The sequence below is a fragment of the Bos indicus genome, chromosome 16, assembly GCF_029378745.1.
Source record: "Bos indicus isolate NIAB-ARS_2022 breed Sahiwal x Tharparkar chromosome 16, NIAB-ARS_B.indTharparkar_mat_pri_1.0, whole genome shotgun sequence".
Classification (NCBI taxonomy): Eukaryota; Metazoa; Chordata; class Mammalia; order Artiodactyla; family Bovidae; genus Bos; species Bos indicus.
This window is the reverse complement of record NC_091775.1, coordinates 77,193,897-77,221,768: the sequence shown is the minus strand read 5'-3', so window position 1 is coordinate 77,221,768 and position 27,872 is coordinate 77,193,897. Positions and strand designations below refer to the sequence as shown.

The 27,872-nt window shown below is 44.7% G+C and overlaps 1 protein-coding gene across 5 annotated transcripts in view; it reads right to left on the bottom strand.

The window, feature by feature from the left end:
* Positions 1-11,792: 11,792 nt before the first annotated feature.
* CRB1 (crumbs cell polarity complex component 1) overlaps positions 11,793-27,872 on the bottom strand; it is a 265,895-nt gene continuing 249,815 nt past the window's right edge. For 3 of the 5 annotated variants that reach the window (XM_070768705.1, XM_070768708.1, XM_019976851.2), the window contains one exon: positions 11,793-12,557. In XM_070768705.1, the coding sequence (XP_070624806.1) occupies positions 12,342-12,557 (216 nt within the window). In that variant the 3' untranslated portion in view covers positions 11,793-12,341. Of the gene's footprint in view, positions 12,558-19,052; positions 19,221-22,355; positions 23,935-27,872 lie in introns of those variants that run through there. The other 2 variants (XM_070768706.1, XM_070768707.1) reach the window with 2 other exon arrangements.

Here is a 27,872-nt window from a genome sequence, read left to right as displayed (position 1 = left end):
GTCACCAAGCCAATATTTATATAATTGGCTTCTCCCCTTCCACCCTTTTCTGTCCATTATACCTCGCCCCTCCCCACATATGAGCACATTTCCTTTGGAGCTCTGAGGCTCTTCTGTCCTGGACAGCAAAACAGTCTCCTTTCAGAAATCTCTGTTATGTTCTCTGCAATCTTCTCTTCCACCACCATGTCTTCTCCCAGCTAAGATTTCAGATGCTTTGTCTGATGTCAGTTAATTATGTTGTACATGGCACCAAGTGCAAGATATTTGGTGGTTTTTTTTTTTTTTTTCCATTAAATGAGCAAAGTGAATAATTCTGTTTATTTTATTTTATTTTTTTTTTAATTCTGTTTAGAATGAATGTGAGGAAGTGTTATTACATGTACTGGATTTAAAGTCATATTCATATGTTCCAGATACATTTGAATGATTCAGAAAACATGCACCGTGAGCAGCCTCACTGTGGCCTGGGAGGGTGCCAACAGCCTTGGCCTCGTGTGCTGCAGTCCACGAGGTCACCAAGAGTCGGACGCAACTCAGCGACAACAACAACCAAAACCTTGGAGGTCTTGACATCCATGAAACTGTCAGTGAAAGAATGGCGTGGGTTATGGGGAGAGGAGGAAGACACCCTCCAGGGAACATCACATTTACATATTTAACTTCACTGAATGAATACTTAGAAGGTGAGGGTTGTGGAATTTACTGGCGATCCAGGAATCACCAGCTAATCCAGTTTGCCTCCTTATTTTCAGTGGAAGAAGAAACAAGAAAATAAAGAAATCAAGGAATGGATTTTAAGCTCAGAACAGAGGAATTCATTTGAAAAGTCCTTTGTACTTTTCAAAGCAAGAAAAAAGTCAGATGACATGTCCTCTCACAGGTTACAAAAGGCGATTCTGCTGACATAGGAGAAAGTTAACTGGGACCCAGCAGTCTGGGGTAGAAATAGCCACCTCTTCCAAGGATGCTTACGCTGCCACAGCAGCTTCTTGCTAGACGGTTTCACCAGCCACACGACTATACAGGCCGTCAGAGGCAAGTGTGCGAGTCTGTCTCTGAGCATCCCAGGCAGCCAGGCTCTCGCCCCTGTATCCTGAGGCTGGGCCTTTGGGGCACGTGGAGCATGATGCTAGAGCTCTTGGATGGAGCTGCGACGTGTGCTTGGGAAGGGGGTTCTGGCACAGAGCAGAGGACCGTGAAGACAGCAGAAGGTGGCAGCAGGGGGGTCTCACCCCCCAGTGAACCGAACAAGGTGGGACTTGCTGAGCACGGCGGCAGCTGAGTCACTCTGTCCTTGCTGCGGAGGACATGGGGTGGCAGGGTCCCCTGTGAGCTCCAGGTCAGGCTGAGGGGACAGTGCTGCTGCCCAGGGACATCGAGGGGCCACCATGCACGTCCCGTCACCTCCTCCAGCAGCGGCCTCTGGGGGTCGGGGCTGCCCTGCAGGAGGGGCTGCAGCCCCTACACCACTCCTGACCAAGAGGAGACGCCTGGGAGGGCGGCACAGCCTGGGCAACCACGAGGACCCCAGCCCCCTCTACCCTCCAATGCGACATCCTCCAGGGAGACGGGGGTGCTGCCGTTTATCTTGGCCTAAGAGGGGAGAGTCCAGATGACTGATCGGTGTTTCTCCTTAAGATGGGAAAAAGCAGCTTTGCACCAAGAACAAGGTAGGGATTTGGAGTTGCAGAGGTTCTCCACAGGGCTTGGAGTTGAATCTTTTCCTAATAAACACCAGGAGAATATGGCCCAGAAAAGTAAAATACCCTCCAACTGTGAAGGTAATCCTCAGAAATCTAGTGAGAAACAGAAGTTACAACACACAGTTGGTCGGAAAGTTCATACTTATATCCAGGGCTGCACTTCTTCAGTTATCACTTTAAATAGTTAATGATCACAAATATTCTTTTTTTTTTTTTAATAAGAATAGCTGTTTCCAGAGAGAAATGACTGGCTGGCTGATGTCTTATCGACACTTGGCCATCTTCCCACACCTCCTGACTGGTGTCTGACAGCAGAAAAGAGAAATTATTATGGTCTTAGGGAGCAAATAAACTGACTTTAGAAGAATTTTGTATATCTAACTTGTAACAGTGATAGAAAATCCCACAGCATCCCAATAATCTGTTTTTACTTTTCTATGTAATTGATTCAATAATGTAAAGTCCGTTCAGTCTCTTGTCTGCAATAGTTTTCATGCAAGGTGACTGTTTTTGATCAGATTTATTCCTAAACACAGATTTATTCCTATCGGGATCTAGCTTGAATTTTGACCTAAGGATTGATCTACCATCTTGAAACATTTTCCACCTAGTTTTAGCATCTCCAATTTTAATTTCTGGGTCAAAGGACACACAAAAAAATATCCTCTGAGAATAATCCTCTTTAAAACAATAGCTCTCATTAAAACAAACTGAGAATATTTATTATATAGGTTTTAAGATGAATTGGAGAAGGCAATGGCACCCCACTCCAGTACTCTTGCCTGGAAAATCCCATGGACGGAGGAGCCTGATAGGCTGCAGTCCATGGGGTCGCTAAGAGTCGGACACGACTGAGTGACTTCACTTTCACTTTTCACTTTCATGCATTGGAGAGGGAAGTGGCAACCCACTCCAGTGTTCTTGCCTGGAGAATCCCAGGGATGGGGGAGCCTGGTGGGCTGCCGTCTCCGGGGTTGCACAGAGTCGGACACGACTGAAGCGACAGCAGCAGCAGTAGCGGCAGCAAGACGAGCTACGCATGGCAACAGTGTGTTCATTTTTATAGCCCTTCTGGGTCTTCATCTGAGACCCAGATAACCTGAGATGAGACAGTTGTCTCATTGCTGGACTGGGCTTCCCAGGTGGCGCTAGTGGTAAAGAACCTGCCTGCCAATGCAGGACACATACGCGGCGTGGATTCCATCCCTGTGTCGGGAAGACCCCCCCAGAGGAGGGCATGGCAACCCACTCCAGTATTCTTGCCTGGAGAATCCCACAGACAGACAGTCCATGGGGCTGCAAAGAGCTGGACTCAACTGAAGCAACCAAGCACACATACTCGCATCTCTGAAGTAGTAACCCTTGAGGGCAGGTGTGAGATCTACTGAAATGCATTCGGTAGGCCAACACACTGTTCATGTAAGTTATGAAACTCCATTTAATCCATATAAATGTAATTTTATCACATGGATGTGTTTGGCTAGTTTCTTCAAGAGAGAGGGACTGGAATTAATTTGTGTTTCATTTCAAATGATTTAAAGTGGCTTTCACCAATTCAGATGACAATATCATATTTTACTTTCTAATTGAAAACAATATTGTCTTTATTCCTTTTTTTTCCCCCCATGACAAGGCCTCCCATTCTACCAAATGCTAAATAAGTTGACATAATTGGAATCTCCTCTAATCAGTGATTCTGGTCATTAATTGCTTCAGATACTTAATTATTAAATTGATCATCCTTATCCCTCTTCAATTCAGAACATTTAAGTCCTATTACTGCAGATTCAGTAATTGAACCGAATGAGCCCTCAGCAGTGAAGGGGTATCGAACTGAAATCCATGTTCGGTTCAGATCTCCAGGCAAGAGGACTTCTTGACTTCTGTCAGTCAGAGAATTAAATAACAACGCATTCGAAAGTAGCAAAGACCTTTAGAAAAACCTGAGTTTGAGTTCACATGGAGACATCTATATCCTGGATCTCAGAGACTTAAGCATTTTGGGAACCTTATGAAAGAATCCTTAAGAGTTAGATGTAGTCAAACTTTTTCATGTGACGAAGTATTTTCAAATTAAACCTCCTCTTGGTGGTTAGTATTTAGTTATTTACCTTTGTGCAAAATTAAGCACCCCCAAATTATACAAATGAAGAGTAATTTTTTGGTTTTGCTTTTTTGGAAATAGGACTGGCAAAATAAACTTTCCGAATGACCTCTGGGAAGCTCACCTGGCAGGCACCTGTGGATACCTGGCCTGATGGTGAGAGGCTTTCACTATTGATTGGGTCCCTGGATGAGCTGACCTATGACACCTCCAAACCCATGACTCGAGGGGCTGAGTCACAACAGGCTTTGGGAGCACCTATGCTTTCGGGACTTTCACCAACACGTATACCTGTTTCCATTTGGTGTTTGCTTTATTTCAGCCTGAATAAACTTCCATTTTGGGGCCTGGAGCTCCAAACCACGAACCTCTCTGAGAGGTGCCTCTTAGAACTGGAAGAGGTGGATTTGAGAGCAGTTTTCAAGAAGTTGTCACCCAGGACGTCAGGAGCCCCTGTGGTTGGTTCCTGAGGTGGCTGTCCCCAGGCAGGACTACCAGAGAGATTTGATGGATGTTCCTGGGTTCCTGGAACCACGTAAAGCAAAGCCTGGGCACCGTATCACGGAAGCATGGGCTTAAATTGAAAACATGCGTTTTTGTCATCGCTTTTCAATGTGGTGCACGGCAATAAAAGCTGCACTTTTGCTGGGAGTGAGTTGAAATGTGAAAGGTCATATTCACTCCAGAATTAAGGAAAGTTTCATGCTTTGAATCATACCCCTGTCGAGCATAAAACCAGGTAAAACTGGCTAGCTAATTATCTTCAAAAGGATGATTTAAACCAAGACATGAGGGTCAGTCTTTCTGGATGGTGATGATCATGGGTGATTGTGATTCCTTAAGAAAAGAGGTTTAGGGATAATCCTAAAAGACTGGGTTAAAAAAAGTCATCACTGCAAAGCAACCTTTTTTTTTTTTTTTTTTTTCCATTCTTATCATCAGTTGTTTGGGGGACCGAGGCTTTTGATTTATTTTCTGACAATTTTATTGAGAACATACAGGTCGTCTGTCTAGTTCTTGTCAGTCTTACAGACGAAGTGATTTCTCCAGCTGGATGGGGCTGACATCTCAGGGGCGATTCAGAGACATGACAACATGAAAAGGTAATCTTTCTTTGCACAAAATCTGCTTATTTTAGAAATACCTCATGAGATGGGTAGGAAGGGGATTGGGGGACAGTTATCCCTGGGGTTGTTTTGGCAGATAGAGTAGGAGATGGGAGAAAACGGCACCTGTGCTCATCGCCTTGACACTCTGCCTTATCTGAATGATTGTGGGAGATCCCACACCTGCTGTGCTCACTTGAAGCTAGTATTTTCATGAGTACTTATTACAGTACACCTGTGAGTCAGAGGGACGAGAACTGTTTTTCAGGCTAAATTCATGTCACCTGGATGGGGCAGACTAGAAACTTAAAACCTATCAATATGTTTTTGGGTCTCCAAAGGCTCTTAAGGTAAGGATAAAAGTTCCTCTTTCAAAGAGCTGTCTCAAGGTTTCAATGAGCCATGATGCACAGAATGTAGCTTACTGGAGTCCTGGTCCTTACCAAGAGCCCCCTCCCTCGCCAAAGGATCCCTCGTTATCACTGTAATAATGGAAATGTTCATTACCATAACGCCTTTCAGTTCTACCTCTAGGTATTGGGACAATTACTCTTCCATGACTGCAGCTGATACTGGTCGGTAATGATAATTATGGTACCCAGGGCTAGACTCTAGGACCACACCGTCCTCTCTCAGATGCCGGCCTGTTAAGCAGTGGTCACTTAGGAAGTGAACCAGGGCAGGCGCCACGGCCGGTTTAAGTTATGGTTGCTTGTCATTTCCTGCTTCCCTTTGCACTGCGCCTCCGGGAGCAGCGTGAGAGGCCCGTTGCAGGAGCCTTCCTGTCCCTCCTCATAAACACGCCCCAGATGTGGCCCTGGCTACCCGGTCAGGGTTCACCCGGGGCAGGAAGTGGGAGGGCTGTGTCCACTCTGCACCCAGGCCCCCAGGGCTGCTGATGGCTGTGCTGGGGGGACAGGCACCCTCAGCCAGTTCCGGGGCTTGGATCCAGTGCAGCCTCATCGCATCTCCCACTCTGAGGGGACTCAGCATCCGTGTGTCATCCTTTGCTAATATTGGACTAATGACTGTTGCTCTGCAGATGAATACTAAATAGCTCACCTGTTCCCTGGGCAGTAGTTTCAGAAGCAGATGAGTCCTGCCTCCTGCCATGTTCCTTGGTTTGTCTTGTTGGTGTGGACAGGTGTGTCTCAGTCATCGACCACTGTGTAGCAAATCAACCTGAAACTTAATGACTTTAAACAATGACTTATGATTTCTCTTTGATTCTGTGGCTTGTTGGGGTGGTTGCTCTGCTGGTCTCACAGGGTCACCATGTGGCTGCATCCAGCAGCAGGGTGGCTGGGAGCCTGGCAGAACTGAGCCTCTGTTTCCAGGTGGCACGTTCACTCCAGATTTCACAGCATGGAAGTCTCAGTACCACCATCTAAGAGAAGGGAAAAAAAAAAAAAACCCTTGCAAGCCTCTTGAACCTAGAATCATTTCCACGAGACCTCAGATGCTGTTGGTCAAAGAAAACCAAAAGGCCAGCCCTGACCCAAGGGATGGCAAGCAGACCCATCTCTTGAGGGGAGCAGTGGCAATGTTATAATGCAAACAAGCTGGAGAGGAATTGTCTCCACCATCACTGAAATGAAACAAACACAAATTGCAAAAGTACACGTGATGTGAAAGTTGCATCTTTTGCAAATACTTTCTCTCATTCCGTGTTTCTTTTTTGTTTATGGTTTGCTTTGCTGTGCAAAAGCTTTTAGGTTTAATTATGTCCCATTTGCTTATTTTTGTTTTTATTTTGATTAAGCTAGGACATGGATCCCCAAAAATATTGCTATGATTTATGTCAAAGAGAGTTTTCTGTATGTTTTCCTCTAAGAGTTTATAGTGTGCAGCCTTACATTAGGTCTTTAATCCATTTTGAGCTTATCTTTCAGTATAGTGTTACAGGATGTTCTAATTTTATTCTTTTACACGTAGCTGTCCAGTTTTCCCAGCACCACTATGGACTGTCTTTTCTCCACTGTATATCCTCACCTTCTTTGTTGTAGATTAATTGACCATAGCTGCGTGGGTTTATTTCTGGGCTTTCTAGTCTGTTGCATTGATCTGTGGTTCTGTTTTTGTGGCAGCACCATACTGTTTTGATGCCTGTAGCTTTGTAGTATAGTCTGAAGTCAGGGAGTGTGATTGCTCCAGCTGTTCTTCTTTCTCAAGATTGTTTTGACTATTCAGGGGTTTTTCTGTTTCCATAAAAATTTTTAAATTATTTGTTCTAGTTCTGGGATTAATTTACAAAAGAAAAAATTGCTCATATAACTTAATAAAAAAAAAAAAAAAACAAGCAACTCAATTAAAAAAGTGGACAGAAGATCTAAACAGACATTCCTCCAAAGAAGACACACAGATGGTCCACAGGCACATGAAAAGATGCTCCATGCTGCTAATAATTAGAGAGATGCAAACTAAAATGACAATGAAGTATCACTTCACATCAGTCAGAATGACCATCATTACAAAGTTTACAGATAGCAAATCCCGGATAGGGTGTGGAACAAAGGGAGCCCTCATACACTGTTGGTAGGACTGTAAATTCGTGCAGTTGCTGTGGAGAACAGTATAGAGGTTAATTCAAAAGCTAAAAATAGAGTTGCCATATGATCCAGAAATCCCACTCCTGGGCATATATCTGGAGAAAACTCTAATTCAAAAAGATACATGCACACCAATGTTCATTACAGCACTATTTACAATAACCAAGACATGGAAGCAACCTAAATGTCCATTGACAGATGAATGGATAAAGAAAATATGCTGCATATATATAATGAAATACTACTCAGCTATAAAAACAAGGAAACAATACCATTTGCAGCAACATGGATGGACCCAGAAACTATCACAGCAAGTGAGGTCAGGCAGAGGAGGAGCAACATCATATGACATCGACATGGATGGACCTAGGAATTATCACACCAAGTGAGGTCAGGCAGAGGGAGAGCAACATCATATGACGTCAACATGGATGGACCCAGAAATTATCACAGCAAGTGAGGTCAGGCAGAGGAGGAGCAACATCATATGACGTCGCTTATGTGAGGAATCGTAAAAACAATCATACAAATTAACTTATTTACAAAGCAGAAATAGGCCCACCTACATAGAAACCAAATCTGTGGTTACCAAAGGAGATAGACCTGGGGGAAAGATAAACTAGGAGACTGGGATTAACATATACACACTATTATATATAGAATAAACAATAGGACGTATTGTATAGCACTGGGAACTATATTTAATCTTATAATAACCCAAGTGGATAAGAATCTGAAAACTATATATATATATATATATATATATATATATATATATATATAGTGGCTCAGCAGTTAAGAAATCTTCCTGCTAATGCAGGAGATGTGGGTTTGATCCCTGGGTCTTGGAGAAGGAAATGGCAACCCACTCCAGTATTCTTGTCTGGAGAACCCCATGGACAGAAGAGCCTGGTGGGCTATAGTCCATGGGGTCACAAAAGAGTCAGACATGACTTAGTGACTAAACAACAGCAATATATATATGCACACACATGCATATATATATACATATTATGTATGTATGTATACATAATATCTGAATCACTTTGCTGTATACCTGAAACAACACTGTAAATTAACTATACTTCTATTAAAAAAGGTTAATTAAAAAGTTGCATCAACATTGGTGATGCAAATGCTAGACTTTTCTACTTAAGATGGGGTTTTGCTGAGGTATGACAGAAATCAAACCAATATTATACAGCAATTATCCTTCAATTAAAAATAAACAAATTTTTTAAAAACATAAAAAGGCAAAAAAAATGATGGGATATATCTTGTTAAAGAGAGTTCAGTACAGATACTCCACAGGGCTAACATGGCGGCATTCTCACATAAGACCCTGCATGTGCAGCTTGTTCAAAGATGCAGATCTGACCTGCTGGGCTGGTCAGTAAGTGACTTCCTGTGTGTTTGGTGCATCCACATGGAATTCTTTATTCATTCCTGCCTGCATGCCTGCATTCACATATATGTATATATATGAGAGCATATTCCAATGGAAAGCCCTGAGCTAGGCTCTGGAAGAGAGTGAACAGCCAGATTACTTAGACGTCTTTTCCAAACTTGAACTATTACCATCAATGGTCACCATTTTCTTCTTACCTGTCCAACTTCTCCTCTGTGATTTTTTTCAGTTTGTAGTTTTTTAAAGTGAAAGTTGCTCTGTCGCGTCTGACTCCTTGTGATGCTATGGACTGTAGCCCGCCAGCCTCCTCTGTCCATGGGATTCTCCAGGCAGGAATACTAGAGTGAGCAGTCATCCCGTTTTCCAGGGGATCTTCCCTACCCAGGGATTAAACCTAAGTGTCCTGCCTTGTAGGTGGATTCTTTACCATTTGAGCCACCAGGGAAGCCTGTAGCACTTTAAAGTCAGCTACACTTTTTCCTTTAAGCAAGAGCTCTTTCTGTCCTTCCCACATAAGCCTCTGTTGAGAAGTTGTAACTCTGATGGCATGTAAATATAAAGAGAATATCTTCTGGAAAACTCCAAACGCAGATACCCAGAGACACCATCTTCTTGGACAAACACTTAAAACAATATTAAAAACAGAGGGAAAGCCAAAGATTAAGACATTAATAGCTACAGAGCTATGACAGTTTAGTAGCTGGGATGTCCAATGACAACTCACATAAATCTTGGGCACTTTGGGATTTTGCTGGTGGCAGGTACAGACAATACTCATTCATTATTTGTTCACTTATGCAGAAAATATTGTGATTTTATTGTACGCCAGGCCTGTTCTAGGTGAGAGATTTTTCAGTGAAATAAAAAAGAGAGCAAAGTTCTTGTCCCACGTCTTCAGAGACCATGTGACTTGTCCAGGAAGGATAAATGGTACGGAAAAAACAAAGCGGAAGCCAGGAAGATGAGGGGAAGATGGCAAAGAGACGGCGATGGGCTGAAACGGCAGGATGAGAGGGAAGTCAAGACGGGAAGCTGTGCCGCTGGGTCGCGAGGGTTTCGAGAAAGGAGTGACAGTCATTTCAGAGGCAGTGAAGTCTGAGGATGGGCTGTTGTATTTGGCAGTGTGGTCACTGGTGGCCCTGATATGAGCTCATCCGTGGGGTGGGGCAGGGAAAAGCCAGATCAGTTTGATTTCAAAGGAATGGGAAGAGAGGAATGAGAGGAAGAGAATATTAAACCCTTTATGGGTGTGTTGCTGAAAGGTGTACTAAGGAATGGGATGGTAATTAGAGGGAGATGGGGCCACAGCGGGTAATTCTATATGATAGAAATATGGCAACACGTTTGGTGCTGTCGGAGAAGATCTGGCACAGGGGGAAAGTTGATGGAGCTCAAGCGGGAGGGAAGTGATGGCCTTGAACCTCTGGGGAGCATGGCTTGCTACCAAACATATATAAGAAGTCATGTTATCAATTTTTGAGCATATATCCAAATATATAAGCATATATTTAAAATTTGTATTTATATGCTATTTTTTTTTACATTATACAAAAGATTTTATTTATTTATTTAATTGGAGGATAATCGCTTTACAATGTTGCATTGGTTTCTGCCATACATCAACATGAATCGATTATAGGTATGTCTCCTCCCTCTTGAACCTCCCTCCTCCCCCCGCAACCCCGTTCCACCCCTCTAGGTTGAGCTCCTTGCATCATACAGGAAGTTCCTGCTGGCTGTCTGTTTTGCATATGGTAACATATGTGTTTTAATGCTACTCTCTCAATTTGTCCCACCCTCTCCTTCCCCTGTTGTGTCCGTCAGTCTGTTCTCTATGTCTGAGCCTCTATTCCTGCCCTGTAGATAGGTTCTTCAGTACCATGTTTCTAGATTCCGTGTATGTGCATTAATATATACTTGTCTCTTTTTGACTTACTTCAATCTGTAAGGCTTTAGGTCCATCCACCTCACTAGAACTGACTCAAATTCATTCCTTTTTATGGCTGAGTAATAGTCCACTGTGTATATGTATCACAGCTTCTTTATCCCTTCATCTGTCAGTGGGCATCTAGGTTGCTTCCATGTCCTGGCTATCATAGCTAGTGCTGCAATGAACATTGGGGTACATGTGTCTTTTTCAATTATGGTTTCCTCAGGGTATGTGCCCAGTAGTGGGATTATGGTAGTTTTATTCCTAGTTTTTAAAGAAATCTCCATACTGTTCTCCATAGTGTCTGTATCAATTTACATTTCCACCAACAGGGCAAGAGAGTTCCCTTTTCTCCACATCCTCTCTAGCATATTTACATTTCACAACATGTAAAATTCTAATTAAATCTTCAGAGGAAAAAAATACATAAATATAAGGCTATTTTCTCTCCATACCCCACAGACAGTCTTACACGCATGCTCCTTTTTAAAATGTTCTTAAATTCTTTTATTTCATGTATTTATATACCTTACTTGTGGATTTATATTCCATTTTGTTCCACATAGCCATTTTAAAACTACTTAACCTAATTTCATTCTCACTGCCATTTCCCCCATCCATTCTCAAGTTTATTTAAAATGTATCTTTCTATACTATGCACACAAACTTACCACCTACGCTCCTTGAAGTGTGTGTACTGTACTTGAAGGTTCTCACCTTCAGACAAGGTCACGTCTGACAGTGATTTATCAAAAAGCAGTTGAAAGGAAAGAGCTTGGTCTTTTAGGTCAGAGAATCCCAGTGTTCCTTTTATCTTGCTTTTCTGTCTCAGGAAGTGTTTTGACCTTAAGCAGCACCTTATAAAGAGCAAGGACTTTAAATGTAATGCTAGAGGTAAGTTAGTTCAAAGGTTCTTCAAATGCTCCTGGAGGTTACCTTTGTTACATGTAATGTCACATAAGCAAAAAATACTCAGAAAGAGGAACAGCCACATTTCAATTTTTATTTGTGGACGTTGGGTTGCTTTTTAACCACAGGTTATTCCCATGACTTTCTCAAATCCATTGCTGAAGGACAAACCATGGGCATCTTTGCATTGGTACAAACTAAAACCTTTCACCACCTGATAGGAAGAGGAATGTAACTACTTTTTCTGCAGTTTCTGTGTGAAATGATGCAGTTTCCAGTGAACGGGCAAACTAAAAACACGTCCCCAGGTTGCAAAGAGTAAAGATTGTAGACATCAGGCACTGGAGCTTTTCCCAGAAGACACGTCCTTTGGCAGGCATTTTTGCTAAATTATGAGGCTGAAACTATTGGCACAAGAAACATCATTCTGTGATTGGCTAATATAATACAACAAAACAATGATTTCAACTTGAACCACTATGAACATCTGTACAGTGGTCAAGGGAGTTCTTCCTTCAGTTTCAACGTGGTCCTGGTCATGAACTGATGTTTCCAGGTACGTCAGGGGCACTCAGGGCAAGCATCTCGTTCACAGTGCACGGGTCTCCTCCTCCAGAGGCAGGGTGGTCCTAGATCAGCCTCTCTGCTGCAGGGGCGTCCATCACGCTCCACATCTCCACACGAGAGCCGTCCTTTTCCTGACGGCTTGGGCTGTAGGAGCCCTGGGTTGCCCTTTTGTTGGAGGCGAGAACAGAAGCCACCACTGCCAGAAAGAGGATCAGCAACAAGGCTAATGTCACTGAACCGATGGCGGTGAAGACGTCCGACAGCAAGTCATCTGCCAACTGTGAGGATGGAGATAATTGTGACGTGAGTTACAGAGCAAAGGAGAATGGCCAGGACAAGCAACTATTCTGGAATGAAAGTCAAGCAGAGCACAGGTACCACCTTGTGCCCAAGAAAGACTAGATACGGAGGGACATTCAGGGCTTCTTATTCCCAGAGCATGAGAATGGGACCATGTCTCTAGTGGTTAAGGTCTGGAGTCAGGAAGTGAGGCACAACATCTACTGAGTTTACCGTGTGTCTTAGTCTCAGTGACTGAGATCATTCATCTGACATCAAGGCCAAAGGATGAACCCACACATAGCCATGCACGCATGCTCAGTCACTCAGTCTTGTCCGACTCTTTGCTACGTCATGGACGGTAGCCCTCCAGGCTCCTCTGTCCATGGGATTTCCCAGGCAAGGAGACTGGAGTGCGTTGCCATTTCCTCCTCCAGGAGATCTTCCCGACTCAGGGATCAAAGCTGTGTCTGCTGGGTCTCCTGCGTTGCAGGCAGATTCTTTACCCCTGCAGCACCTGGGAAGCCCAACCCACAGTGTGATTGTAAAATCGTTTCCAACCATAGGATCCGGCTGCTCACAGTCTTTTGACTCCCGTGCAAGAAGTTCTGATTCTGCACTGAAAGAATGGTTGTTTTACAGCCTTTCTCAGGAAATGAAGCAAATTAAATCAGTTGGGCCTCATGGGAAAGATCCAAGACAAAGGATGGGCTGCAAGGCTCTGGTTTGCACACTCACCACTTTGATTTGGATTTGATGTGACAACTGAACGGTTGTGAACACACTCGTGCTCCGTGTGGAGCCAGACCTCACGAAACAGGAAACTGGAGGAAGAGCCCCTCTTGGAGGAGCTGGGTCTGGGACTCTCGAGGGCGGGCCTTGGACAGAGGGGTGTCTCTGATGCTGACCGCAACGTGTTTGCCAAGCACTTTTTGTCGTTGGGTAAAAGACACTGATCGGGTTGCACAGAAATATTAAAGACAAGACACAGTTGCTATTTGAATTTTTAACGGGCTTGCAAAGAAATATTTCTGTCAGGGTCAACAAAGCAGAAGTAGACCACCTTCTCGTTTAGCTTTCCCTAGGACCCATCCCCTGTTCCCTAACCGAGTTACTATTATAAACGTAATCTCTGTTACTCTAATATCCTAGGGAATCTGTAACACTTTGGCTTCCCTTTGTGCGTGCGTGTGTGCGTGTGTGTGTGTGTTGTTGTTCTTCACTGTGCTTTGGTTTAAATCATTATACGGTCAATATATTCCTATGATACTGTATCTCTTCATAACACTGTCTTGTATTCACTATGTCTTGTATTCACTTGTTCAAATGTGGTTCATTAGTTTCTTTAATCAACAATATTTATTGACTGTCTGCTATAAACATTGAACTGAGCTAGGAAATACAAATCAAAGGTAAGCCAAAATTTGATATCTGGAGCTGAGATTGTGGACATGGGCAAATGGAGGACACACACACGCACACACACACAGATAATCATATCTTAAACACGTGTTACGGTAACGTCATACATGATCTACACGGGGTGTAGGTAGAGTAACAGTGGAGGGATGCCTGTGATGACCTTTTGAAGGATAAATGAGCATTCAAATATTTCCCTGAGGAGGTGCTCAGCACATGAGGACGTGAACCGCAGTGAAGGCGTGGTGTGCCCCCTCCCTGACTTTACTTCACTGTGAAAGATGAAGGGGAACTCCCTCGATGCCTCGGGGTGCGACCCGGGAGCCGACCTACATACCTAAGATTGCAATTCCGAGCTCCAGATAAAGCGGGGGCTGAAACAGCTGGCCTAACCAAATCAGATAAGATTCTCACTAAACTCTGGAGGGGAGCTGAGGGCGTCGGGGTTTGAAACCACCTCTGGGAGGCCCTTTGCTTTTGAATTCCCATGGTGGAAAGGCCTTATTAGCTCTGCTATTCTTCAGCTGGGCTTAAAATACACAGCCCCGGCATGGATCCTTTGATAATGGAAACTGCTGGGATACAGGAACCGACAAGGCCGCCAAGTGCGGACTGTCCTGGAAAGCAGCGGGAGTGCCAGGCCAGGCCTGTTTCGGTGGGTTGTGCTTCTAACGCTGCGCTTTTGAATAACCTTTCTCAGAAAAGACAGATTCCAAGCTAGCTAAGACTTTCATGTAAAATTACTTTTTACACGGCTTATGCCGCAACCTGTACTGTTATGCTAACGTCCTGTTTATGAAATGTACACCCTCTTTATGAAATGTATGAAATGTACATCTTTATATGAAATGTACATTTTATATGTGATCAAATTAAACGGTGACGAGCTGAACTTCCTATCTGCAGAATAAAATAAATCAGTGTTTCATTTTTTTCCCCTGTAGAAGATTCGTTCTGAATCCCTGACTGGTTGTGGCTGAATGAGACCCAAGGAAGGGTGCACGCTGGCGTTCTGCGAGAAACGGCCAAAACTTCCTTTGAACCGTCTCGCCTGGGGCTAGGCTGAAACACACTGGAAACATCAGAAGCTTTTTCCCTGCAATTCCCAAAGAGGAATTCTAACTGTGATTCTTCTGAGGGGAGGCTGCAAACAGAATGTGCTCGCTAAACAAGCAGAAGTGGGTTTGAATCCAGTTTTGCCACTGTATCCTCCGCGCGTCTCTGCTGTCTGCCCGCCTGTGAAGCAGGGGCGACAGCTGTGTGCCTGAGACTCGCTCCGTGGCATAGAAAACATCCAGGTGTGCAGAGCTTCTCCGAGGGCAGGCCCAGAAGGGAGCTCAGTCCCGTGGTCACCCGTTTCTCACTCCCCAGACTGAACCTTCCCGGCTGATCACCCAGGTCCTGCCTGGGTGCCGGATCACCCATCAGATGCCTCCCACTCTGGTGCCGTGTCAGGACGCAGTGCCCAGCCTAGGAGCCGGGGTGGTGGGGGGCGGGCACTGCCCTGGAGCTGGCCAGGGCCCGAGCCGTCTGGCCAGTGGGGCCCACCGCCCCCTGGCTAGCTGAGTGCTGGACAGTTCATCTGACTCTGGAAACACAGGATGAACTGGCTTGTCTGGAAAGGAAGAGCAACAAGACCCCTTGTGTCCTCAGCCCCAGAATCCGCCTGGCACAGTATTTAGGGCCAACACAGAAAACTGTGAAAACTACAAACACAGCGGGCGGAGCTGGAAAAACGGGACATTTTTAGAGACTTGACCTCCTATTTCCAGGAAAGGTGGTGAGGATGTAGAGCTCTGACCTGAAGCGAGGAAATTCTAGGACCAAGGTTGGGGTTACCCACCTAGGTGCAAGTTCTTCTCAAGTACGTCTGTGGTTGTAAAAAGTAGAAATGATGGGACTTAGAAATTGGCTCCTGAGAAACACTAGGGGAGAGTGAACTCCCCAAATCCTTCTTAGAATTCAGTCTATATGTCAGTTGTGTGGAAATATGTGGAAACAGTTGAAAATGAAGAGTAAAAATATTCAGATGTGCAGTTGCTTATGGGTCATATTCCAGCTTCCTTGTCTGAGTTTCTGAAATGTGTGTGTGTGTGTGTGTGTAGTGTTACACAAGTATATAATGATACATCAGGTGCTATTATGACTGTTATTAATTAATGGGAAAAACACTTTAAGGATGTTATGTTTTTTACAAAGCCAGTTATAATATTTACCTTCCATCTATGTATCTAAAGTGAAACAACGAAATCTAATTCTCACAGTTCAAATTTTTTAAAAAAATGAAGAGAGAGTGCAGTCCTTGTAAATTACTGTTGTAACAAGTAGGTCTTCTATTTGGTGGATTGTAAAACCCTCCCACACAGACCTGGGTCCTTGAACTATCTCTTATCAGTGAATTGCTAGAAACAGCCGTTTCCATAGTAATATTGAATATGTGCCAGAACTCTGTTTTTAAAATGAATATTGCTGCAGTGGCCAATTTTCAACCACAAATACACTGTCCACTTTACAGTTATAAGGGCAGGGGGAACAGGGGACCAAGGGGCCGAAAGAGGGGCCTGGGCAGTGTCCAGCCCCAGGGAGTGGACCACCCAGCAGGGCTCCAGTCACCTCGTAGAAGGCTCAGGACTGGGGAGGGTGGCGGCCACGCGGTGGGGGGACCCCCTCCAGGCAGCCCCCGGCCACTGGCTCCAGGGGACTCTCGGAGGCACCTGAGCTGAAGCCCAAGGGCATCTTCTCCTTGGCACCCCCATCTTCATCCACTGCTTCTCCCAGAAAACACACAGGCTGTCTGAGGAATCAATAGTCTTTCAAACCAATTCTCACCAAGTAATTACAGTCCCTCACACCTCCATGGGGTGGGGTGGGGCGGCCTCTTGACAGCCTGGGACAGACACACAGAGCTACATGAGGGGGTTCAGGGCACCACTGCCCTGGGGGAGCTGCCCTGGGGAACTTCAGACGTGACTTCCACATCAGGCCCTGTTGAAGATGCTGGGATAGCTCCTGTGGAAGTTTGGTGTGGGTTCACGGCTGACAGGGGGCTTCCTGTCAGCGTTGGTGGTAAAGAACATGCCTGCCGAGGCAGGAGACAGAAGAGACGCAAAGTTCAGTCCCTGGGTGGGGAAGATCCCCTTGGAGGAGGGCACGGCAACCCACTCCAGTATCCTTGTCTGGAGAATCCCAGGGACAGAGAAGTCTGGCTGGCTACAGTCCACAGGGTCACAAAGAGTCGGACACGACTGAGCGTCTAAGCACAGCACAGCACATCCTTATGCTGAGCTGAGGGGTGCTACAGTGGGCCTAAAGGGACACGGTAATTCCTGCCTTCAGCAAACGGTCCTTGCACACATCCTCTGAGTGAGCCCAGCGGCACCTAGAGTTTGGTGGGGAGCCGGCAGGCCCCGCCCCGTCCATCCAGGACTGGGTCTGGAATCCTCCTGATGTCCCACAGGCTCATTCCGGTGAGGACGCCAGGTTTTCTGCAGAAGGACTGACGCAGCTAGGAGTCTGGAGACCTTTGCTTTCACATTTCTCTCTCCTTGAGCAGGTGGTCTCAGTGATATAATTGTTTTCCTTGGAACGCAAGGCCTAGTGAATAAAACTTCTCTCTCTCTTCGACTCATACAAGAACCAAATCCCAGTGGCCCCAACTCGGGTTTCATGATGTTGCTGCAAACTTGCTGTGTGCAGATAATCGCAGCCCTTTCTTGGGTCGGGGAAAGGGGTCACCAGATGCTGTAGGCAAGGAAACGTCTAGCTGGTAGGTGGGGATCGTCGCTTCCTGTCGCCTCCGCTGGTCGCCCTCGTTGACTGCTGCCAGCCTCATCTCTCCCTGGCACATCGTGCCCCGTGACACCTACACAGGTCAGGAGTGTCTGTCCTCCAAGTGTGGAAGCTCCATCAAGGGGCAGCCCCACCCTTCTGCCTCCCAGCACCTGGACTGGCCTGGGTGCCCCCAGGGACCCCATGGCGAGTACCACTGGGCATAAGGGTTTGCCCAGCACACAGAGCTCCCCTCCCAGGATTCCTGCAGGGGGACACCCTCAGCCTGCGTCCGGCGGAGGATGAGGCGGCCACTCTCTGACTCTGCTGAAGGGCAGGCGCACCTCGGAGGGGCTGCGGGCAGACCCGAGGGGGCAGATCGGGAACCACGTGGTCAAGGGGCGAAGGGGCCATGAAGACGCTTGCTGACTCTTCCTTTCTGCAGAATCAACCACAAACAACTCATCTGCTTCCAGCTTCTCCTGTCCCTGGAGCCCATCAGGCGGAGCTACTAAGCCCAGGCACCACAACTACTGAGCTGTGCTCTGGAGTCCGTGTTCCATGACGAGAGTGGCCACCGCAATGAGACACCCTCACACCACGAGGAAGAGGAGCCTCTGCTCCTTGCAACTGGAGGAAGCCCACGTGCAACAGCAAAGACCCAGCCCAGCCAAAAATAAATAAATAAATGTTTTTTATAAACCTCATTTTTTTTTTTATTTGCTTCCATTTCCTGGTCAAGGTCATCATCAGCTGCAGCCTCACTAGCACCTTGCTCTCCAGCAAAGTGACCTTCTTGACCAGCCCTTTTGTGAATAGGAACCTCCTCCCCGACCCCTTCTGCAGACCCCTCCTCTATTCAGAGCACGCTTGGGCTTGGCTGCCCTCTGCATTGCCCCTGAGGACCCTTCGTGATCCCCCTCCTGGGGTCTGTGTCTCTGTCAGCAGAGCCCGGGGCTTCAGCAGCGATGAGAAGACCTGTGACCCCACCTGCCCGGCATGACCTGCCCCGGGCACTTGAACGTGCTGCCCTGATCACAAAGGATTAGGCCCCTTCCACCCCCCACCCCCACCCCCGCCCCTCAGAACTGCAAGGATAGGAATCCGTTTCCTCTGGAACTTTCCAACAGGCAAAGTGCAGGCTTTGCACAGACTGGCCGATCAATCGTTCCCGACTCACCCACTTGAAGTGTTCATGGCTCTATTTCACGCATCGATTCCATCCTTTCCAGTGGTGGGAAGACTTCTTTACAGCCAGGAGCTCTGCTGGTGGGGACCTGCGTGCACGCAGCTGTTCATGCACTCACCCAAGCACTCCTGTGTGGTTACTGAACGCTTTCCCCGTCTCAGGCAGTTCACTGGGTCCTGGATCCTGTGTGGTTACTGAACGCTTTCCCCGTCTCAGGCAGTTCACTGGGTCCTGGATCCTGTGTGGTTACTGAACGCTTTCCCCGTCTCAGGTGGTTCACTGGGTCCTGGACACACAGAACCCAAAGGTGCGGGTGCCGTCTTGCTAGAGCTGACTGTGGAGTGACGGTACTGGGCGGGGGCGGCTACACAGACCACCGCAGTTCACGTGAGGGGGGCTCTGGTGGAGGCCAGCACCAAGGAAAGGGAAAAGGGGTAGAAAGGGGACTTCCTGACATCTCCCAGTTTTCTTAAGGGGGGCTGCGAGGAGAGCAAGGTAAGGAAAGGCGCTGAAAGCAGAAGGAAAGAGAGATCCTTCGAGAGAGGGGGAGCAGGTGGCAGCCTCTCCAGCTTGCCTGGGAGGCTGCTGGGGAGCGTGCTTCTTGCTTCTGTAGAGCCCCGCGTGAGAGAAGCAGCAGTCACGTGGCAGGAAGATGTCACCCAGCCTGGGCGTGGAACCCAACCCGAGTCTGCTCCAGGAAGCTTCTCTCCCCTCCCTCAGCGAAGCGGAAGCCAGAATCTCAAGAGCAATTTCTATATATTCTCTGTGGGTTTTTTCCCAGCACGTCTGACCTACACCTCTTATCAGAATGGCATCAGCCTCGCATGCCAGGAGTCCTCTACTGACCAGGGTTTTGCAGGACCCAGAAGGACTTAAATTTCTTTCTACCCTTTCTTTTTTGCTATGGTGTATAGATTTTTAGAAGGTGACTGATAAGTATGCCAGTTGATTTTACACAGCATTTCAAAAGCAAGAGAATATCCAGCAAACAAGTTAAAAGGGCCTGGGGACTTTTGAGATTAATTGATACTAAAATGACAACTAACATCTAAATGCAATGGACTGTATCCTGAATCAAAGTAAATAAATAAATCTAAAGGACAACTGGGGCCAATTAGAGAAATCTGAACATGGGTAGTATATGAGATGGTCAATTTCATGAACGCTTACTAGTATATGGGCTTCTCAGATGGCACAGTGGTAAAGAATCCACCTGCCAATGCAGGAGACTCAAGAGATTCGGGTTCAACCCCTGTGTCAGGAAGATACGCTGGAGGAAGAAATGGCAACCCACTCCAGTGTTTTTGCCTAAAAAGTTCCATGGACTGAGGAGCCTGGCGGGCTACAGCCCATGGGGTCGCAAAGAGTCAGACACGACTGAGCGACAGAGCACTCACATTAGCATGCAGTTCCAGCTGTTGCTGCTGCTGCTAAGTCGCTTCCGTCGTGTCCGACTCTGTGCGACCCCATAGACGGCAGCCCACCAGGCTCCCCTGTCCCTGGGATTCTCCAGGCAAGAACACTGGAGTGGGTTGTCATTTCCTTCTCCAATGCAGTAAAGTGAAAAGTGAAAGTGAAGTCGCTCAGTCGTGTCCGACTCTTAGAGACCCCGTGGATTGCAGCAGAAGGAAGTCGTATTTCTTTGGAGACATTTGCTGAAATATTTAGTGGCAAACATAGGGTCACAAAGAGTTGGACATGACTGAAATGACTTAGCATGCAAGCAAAATGTTATAACTTCTGCACCCTACATTCTAAAGAAGGGGCAAAAACATACGTATCCAGAGGTAAGAAAGGGAACAAAATACTAAAAAAGTTGCTGTAACTGGGTGAAGGGCATGCATGTGTTCACTGCATTATTATTTTTTTTTTCTGATTTTCTTTAACTTTCATTTCCCACCCCCCCAAATCATGGAAAAGTAATGTTTTAAAAAATGATGGTTCAGATCAGATCAGATAAGTCGCTCAGTTGTGTCTGACTCTTTGTGACCCCATGAATCGCAGCACGCCAGGCCTCCCTGTCCATTACCAACTCCCAGAGTTCACTCAAACTCACATCCATCGAGTCAGTGATGCCATCCAGCCTTCTCATCCTCTGTCGTCCCCTTCTCCTCCTGCCCCCAATCCCTCCCAGCATCAGAGTCTTTTCCAATGAGTCAACTCTTCGCATGAGGTGGCCAAAGTTTCAGCTTTAGCATCATTCCTTCCAAAGAAATCCCAGGGCTGATCTCCTTCAGAATGGACTGGTTGGATCTCCTTGCAGTCCAAGGGACTCTCAAGAGTCTTCTCCAACACCACAGTTCAAAAGCATCAATTCTTCGGCGCTCAGCCTTCTTCACAGTCCAACTCTCACATCCATACATAACCACAGGAAAAACCATAGCCTTGACTAGACGAACCTTTGTTGGCAAAGTAATGTCTCTGCTTTTGAATATGCTATCTAGGTTGGTCATAACTTTCCTTCCAAGGAGTAAGCGTCTTTTAATTTCATGGCTGCAGTCACCATCTCCAGTGATTTTTGAGCCCAGAAAAATAAAGTCTGACACTGTTTCCACTGTTTCCCCATCTATTTCCCATGAAGTGATGGGACCGGATGCCATGATCTTTGTTTTCTGAATGTTGAGCTTTAAGCCAACTTATTCACTCTCCACTTTTGCCTTCGTCAAGAGGCTTTTTAGTTCCTCTTCACTTTCTGCCATAAGGGTGGTGTCATCTGCATATCTGAGGTTATTGATATTTCTCCCAGCAATCTTGATTCCAGCTTGTATTTCTTCCAGTCCAGCATTTCTCATAATGTACTCTGCATATAAGTTAAATAAACAGGGTGACAATATACAGCCTTGACGTCCTCCTTTTCCTATTTGGAACCAGTCTGTTGTTCCATGTCCAGTTCTAACTGTTGCTTCCTGACCTGCATACAAATTTCTCAAGAGGCAGGTCAGGTGGTCTGGTATTCCCATCTCTTTCAGAATTTTCCACAGTTTATTGTGATCCACACAAAGGCTTTGGCATAGTCAATAAAGCAGAAATAGATGTTTTTCTGGAATTCTCTTGCTTTTTCCATGATCCAGCGGATGTTGGCAATTTGATCTCTGGTTCCTCTGCCTTTTCTAAAACCAGTTAGAACATCAGGAAGTTCACGGTTCACATATTGCTGAAGCCTGGCTTGGAGAATTTTGAGCATTACTTTACTAGCGTGTGAGATGAGTGCAATTGTGCGGTAGTTTGAGCAGTCCTTGGCATTGCCTTTCTTTGGGATTAGAATGAAAACTGACCTTTTCCAGTCCTGTGGCCATTGCTGAGTTTTCCAAACTTGCTGGCATATTGAGGGCAGCACTTTCACAGCATCATCTTTCAGGATTTGGAATAGCTCAACTGGAATTCCATCACCTCCACTAGCTTTGTTCATAGTGATGCTTTCTAAGGCCCACTTGACTTCACATTCCAGGATGTCTGGCTCTAGGTTAGTGATCACACCAGCGTGATTATCTGGGTTGTGAAGATCTTTTTTGTACAGTTCTTCTGTGTATTCTTGCCATCTCTTCTTAATATCTTCTGCTTCTGTTAGGTCCATACCATTTCTGTCCTTTATAGAGCTCATCTTTGCATGAAATGTTCCTTTGGTATCTCTGATTTTCTTGAAGAGATCTGTAGTTCTTCCCATTCTGTTGTTTTCCTCTATTTCTTTGCATTGATCGCTGAAGAAGGCTTTCTTATCTCTTCTTGCTATTCTTTGGAACTCTGCATTCAGATGTTTATATCGTTCCTTTTCTCCTTTGCTTTTTGCTTCTCTTCTTTTCACAGCTATTTGTAAGGCCTCCCCAGACAGCCATTTTGCTTTTTTGCATTTCTTTTCCATGGGGATGGTCTTGATCCCTGTCTCCTGTACAATGTCATGAACCTCATTCCATAGTTCATCAGGCACTCTATCTATCTGATCTAGGCCCTTAAATCTATTTCTCACTTCCACTGTATAATCATAAGGGATTTGATTTAGGTCATACCTGAATGGTCTATTGGTTTTGCCTACTTTCTTCAATTTAAGTCTGAATTTGGCAATAAGGAGTTCATGGTCTGAGCCACAGTCAGCTCCTGGTTATGGTGAAAGTAATTCCCCTAAACCCCCAGTTTCCAGATCTTGCTTCTTTCACTGTTTGTTCCTCTGCTACTTCAGGTCTTGTGATTTCTCTCTCTGCTATAATTTTACTGCCCAGTAAATCTTGTTCCCGTCAATGGTTTTATCTCCCCTGCCAGACACTGAGACATTCATGGATCACATCACACACCCAGTTTCATCACGGAATTGGCCTTAACCACCCCCTGCCGGAACCTAACACGGTGCCAGGCACATGGTAGGCGTTCATGGTCTTTCTCACCATCTCCTGGCACCATCCTTCTTGACCTGAAAGCTGTTGTTGTTGTTTTAAGTCATGTTTGACTCTTTACGACCCCATGGACCACAGCATACCAGGCTTCCCTGTCCTCCACTATCTTGCAGAGTTTGCTCAGGTACATGTCCATGGAGTTGGTGATGCTATCTAAAAGCTATACCTTGGCCCTTTCCTCACTCAGATTATGTCCTTCTTACCAACTTTCCTCAGTTGGTGAAAAGCTGCTATTGATTCATTCTCACATTAGGCAGGAAAAGAGAGTGCTGAATCCCCTACATGCTTATGGCTTATCACATGTCCTTTCTTTTTCGCCAGAGGTAATCTAGTCTATGTCACCATATTTATTGCCCGAAAATCAAAACCAGTTGCTAGAGTAATGAAGGTCTATTGGTTTGTGTCGGCTTAATCCATGTCAGGGGGGCTTTAGGGGCGTATAAGGATAATTTGACCAGCAAAAGGAAAGCCATAAAAATGATCAAAAAGCTAACAGATATGCTGAGAACACCAAGCTTATTTTGCTGAGGATTTATGGCCAACTTATCAGAAAACTATTTGGTCCAAGTCGACATTCAAATCGCTCCCTCTGTAATTCAGCAAAGATTCCAGCCTCTGGAAAAAAAAAAAAAGAAAAGCAGCCTCTATAATGAGATACCCTGGAAACCCCTAACTTGCAGCACATGGAGTTTAATTTTCAACAGTTGTGAGATGGCAGTAAACCCAGCTTTGGAATAACCGGCTCCACTGATGCCTCAGACCTGCAATAAATTAATGGAGTGCGGAGACGGACTGCCACGCCTCCTCTGACATACCCACATCCGCGTTTATTCATCAAATGGAGCTTAAATGTCCGACCTCCCTCAGATGGCACTGGAGCCAGGGCCTGCGGGGTCCCGGCAGAAGTGGGTGCCAAGTCACTGGGCTCTGCCACACGAGGTCAGCTGTGCCCCGGGCCCAGCCCTGGAGGCTGTATTTTATTGACCAGACTCTAGTTGGCTTCCCCTTGTGTAGGTGATAAAGAGTGGCATCAAGTCACCCGTGTGAAACACATCACTTTAACTCTGACAGCTTGTCATTGAAGGCCTTGTTTATATAATCTATTGTGCCATTTACTCTATTCTTATTTTAAAAAGCAAACATAGAAATAAAAACCCTACCTTCCAGTGTTTCGTGGATGGATGTCCTGTACCTTCTCTTAAATAATCTCAGAAGTAGCTATTTCTATTGTCACTGTCAGTTTACATCAACTGATCAGACTTTCAGTTTCAGAGTTGGCCTCGCAGAAGATGAAAGCTGGATTGTGCGCTTTAATGAGAAGTCTTTCAGGGCATAGCTTCTCCCTTCGAAATCGTTTGAGAATTGCTATGTCTAAACAGGTAAGAAGCCTGCCATGCTGAGGTTGGCCAGATCTGAAGCAAGCATTCTTAAATCTGTGAGCTTGTTGCCACTTAAAACACCAGGGTGTCTTACCACTAACCTCAAGAAACAAGAAAAAAGTCAAATAAATAACCTAACTCTACACCTAAAGCAACTAGAAAAGGAAGAAAGGAAGAACCCCAGGGTTAGTAGAAGGAAAGAAATCTTAAAAATTAGAGCAGAAATAAATGCAAAAGAAACAAAGGAGACCATAGCAAAAATCAACAAAACCAAAAGCTGGTTCTTTGAAAGGATAAATAAAATTGACAAACCATTAGCCAGACTCATCAAGAAACAAAGGGAGAAAAATCAAATCAATAAAATTAGAAATGAAAATGGAGAGATCACAACAGACAACACAGAAATACAAAGGATCATAAGAGACTACTATCAACAATTATATGCCAATAAAATGGACAACGTGAAAGAAATGGACAAATTCTTAGAAAAGTACAACTTTCCAAAACTCGACCAGGAAGAAATAGAAAATTTTAACAGACCCATCACAAGCACGGAAATTGAAACTGTAATCAAAAATCTTCCAGCAAACAAAAGCCCAGATCCAGATGGCTTCACAGCTGAATTCTACCAAAAATTTAGAGAAGAGCTAACACCTATCCTGCTCAAACTCTTCCAGAAAATTGCAGAGGAAGGTAAACTTCCAAACTCATTCTATGAGGCCACCATCACCCTAATACCAAAACCTGACAAAGATCCCACAAAAAAAGAAAACTACAGGCCAATATCACTGATGAACATAGATGCAAAAATCCTTAACAAAATTCTAGCAACCAGAATCCAGCAACACATTAAAAAGATCATACACCACGATCAAGTGGGCTTTATCCCAGGGATGCAAGGATTCTTCAATATCTGCAAATCAATCAATGTAATATACCACATTAACAAATTGAAAAATAAAAACCATATGATTATCTCAATAGATGCAGAGAAAGCCTTTGACAAAATTCAACACCCATTTATGATAAAAACTCTCCAGAAAGCAGGAATAGAAGGAACATACCTCAACATAATAAAAGCTATATATGACAAACCCACAGCAAACATTATCCTCAATGGTGAAAAATTGAAAGCATTTCCTCTAAAGTCAGGAACAAGACAAGGGTGCCCACTTTCACCATTACTATTCAACATAGTTTTGGAAGTCTTGGCCACAGCAATCAGAGCAGAAAAAGAAATAAAAGGAATCCAAATTGGAAAAGAAGAAGTAAAACTCTCACTATTTGCAGATGACATGATCCTCTACACAGAAAACCCTAAAGACTCCACCAGAAAATTACTAGAACTAATCAATGACTATAGTAAAGTTGCAGGATATAAAACCAACACACAGAAATCCCTTGCATTCCTATACATTAATAATGAGAAAACAGAAAGAGAAATTAAGGAAACAATTCCATTCACCATTGCAACAAAAAGAATAAAATACTTAGGAATATATCTACCTAAAGAAACTAAAGACCTATATATAGAAAACTATAAAACACTGGTGAAAGAAATCAAAGAGGACACTAATAGATGGAGAAACATACCATGTTCATGGATTGGAAGAATCAATATAGTGAAAATGAGTATACTACCCAAAGCAATCTATAGATTCAATGCAATCCCTATCAAGCTACCAACAGTATTCTTCACAGAGCTAGAACAAATAATTTCACAATTTGTATGGAAATACAAAAAACCTCAAATAGCCAAAGCGATCTTGAGAAAGAAGAATGGAACTGGAGGAATCAACCTACCTGACTTCAGGCTCTACTACAAAGCCACAGTTATCAAGACAGTATGGTACTGGCACAAAGACAGAAATATAGATCAATGGAACAAAATAGAAAGCCCAGAGATAAATCCACGCACATATGGACACCTTATCTTTGACAAAGGAGGCAAGAATATACAATGGATTAAAGACAATCTCTTTGACAAGTGGTGCTGGGAAAACTGGTCAACCACTTGTAAAAGAATGAAACTAGAACACTTTCTAACACCATACACAAAAATAAACTCAAAATGGATTAAAGATCTAAACATAAGACCAGAAACTATAAAATTCCTAGAGGAGAACATAGGCAAAACACTCTCTGACATACATCACAGCAGGATCCTCTATGACCCACCTCCCAGAATATCAGAAATAAAAGCAAAAATAAACAAATGGGACCTAATTAACATTAAAAGCTTCTGCACATCAAAGGAAACTATCAGCAAGGTGAAAAGACAGCCTTCAGAATGGGAGAAAATAATAGCAAATGAAGCAACTGACAAACAACTAATCTCCAAAATATACAAGCAACTCCTACAGCTCAACTCCAGAAAAATAAATGACCCAATCAAAAAATGGGCCAAAGAACTAAATAGACATTTCTCCAAAGAAGACATACAGATGGCTAACAAACACATGAAAAGATGCTCGACATCACTCATTATCAGAGAAATGCAAATCAAGACCACTATGAGGTACCATTTCACACCAGTCAGAATGGCTGCGATCCAAAAGTCTACAAATAATAAATGTTGGAGAGGGTGTGGAGGAAAGGGAACCCTCTTACACTGTTGGTGGGAATGCAAACTAGTCCAGCCACTATGGAGAACAGTGTGGAGATTCCTTAAAAAACTGGAAATAGAACTGCCTTATGATCCAGCAATCCCACTGCTGGGCATACACACTGAGGAAACCAGAAGGGAAAGAGACACGTGTACCCCAATGTTCATCGCAGCACTGTTTATAATAGCCAGGACATGGAAGCAACCTAGATGTCCATCGGCAGATGAATGGATAAGAAAGCCGTGGTACATATACACAATGGAGTATTACTCAGCCATTAAAAAGAATACATTTGAATCAGTTCTAATGAGGTGGATGAAACTGGAGCCTATTATACAGAGTGAAGTAAGCCAGAAGGAAAAACACCAATACAGTATACTAACGCATATATATGGAATTTAGAAAGATGATAACAATAACCCTGTGTACGAGACAGCAAAAGTGATGCTGATGTATGGAACAGTCTTATGGACTCTGTGGGAGAGGGAGAGGGTGGGAAGATTTGGGAGAATGGCATTGAAACATGTAAAATATCATGTATGAAACGAGATGCCAGTCCAGGTTCAAT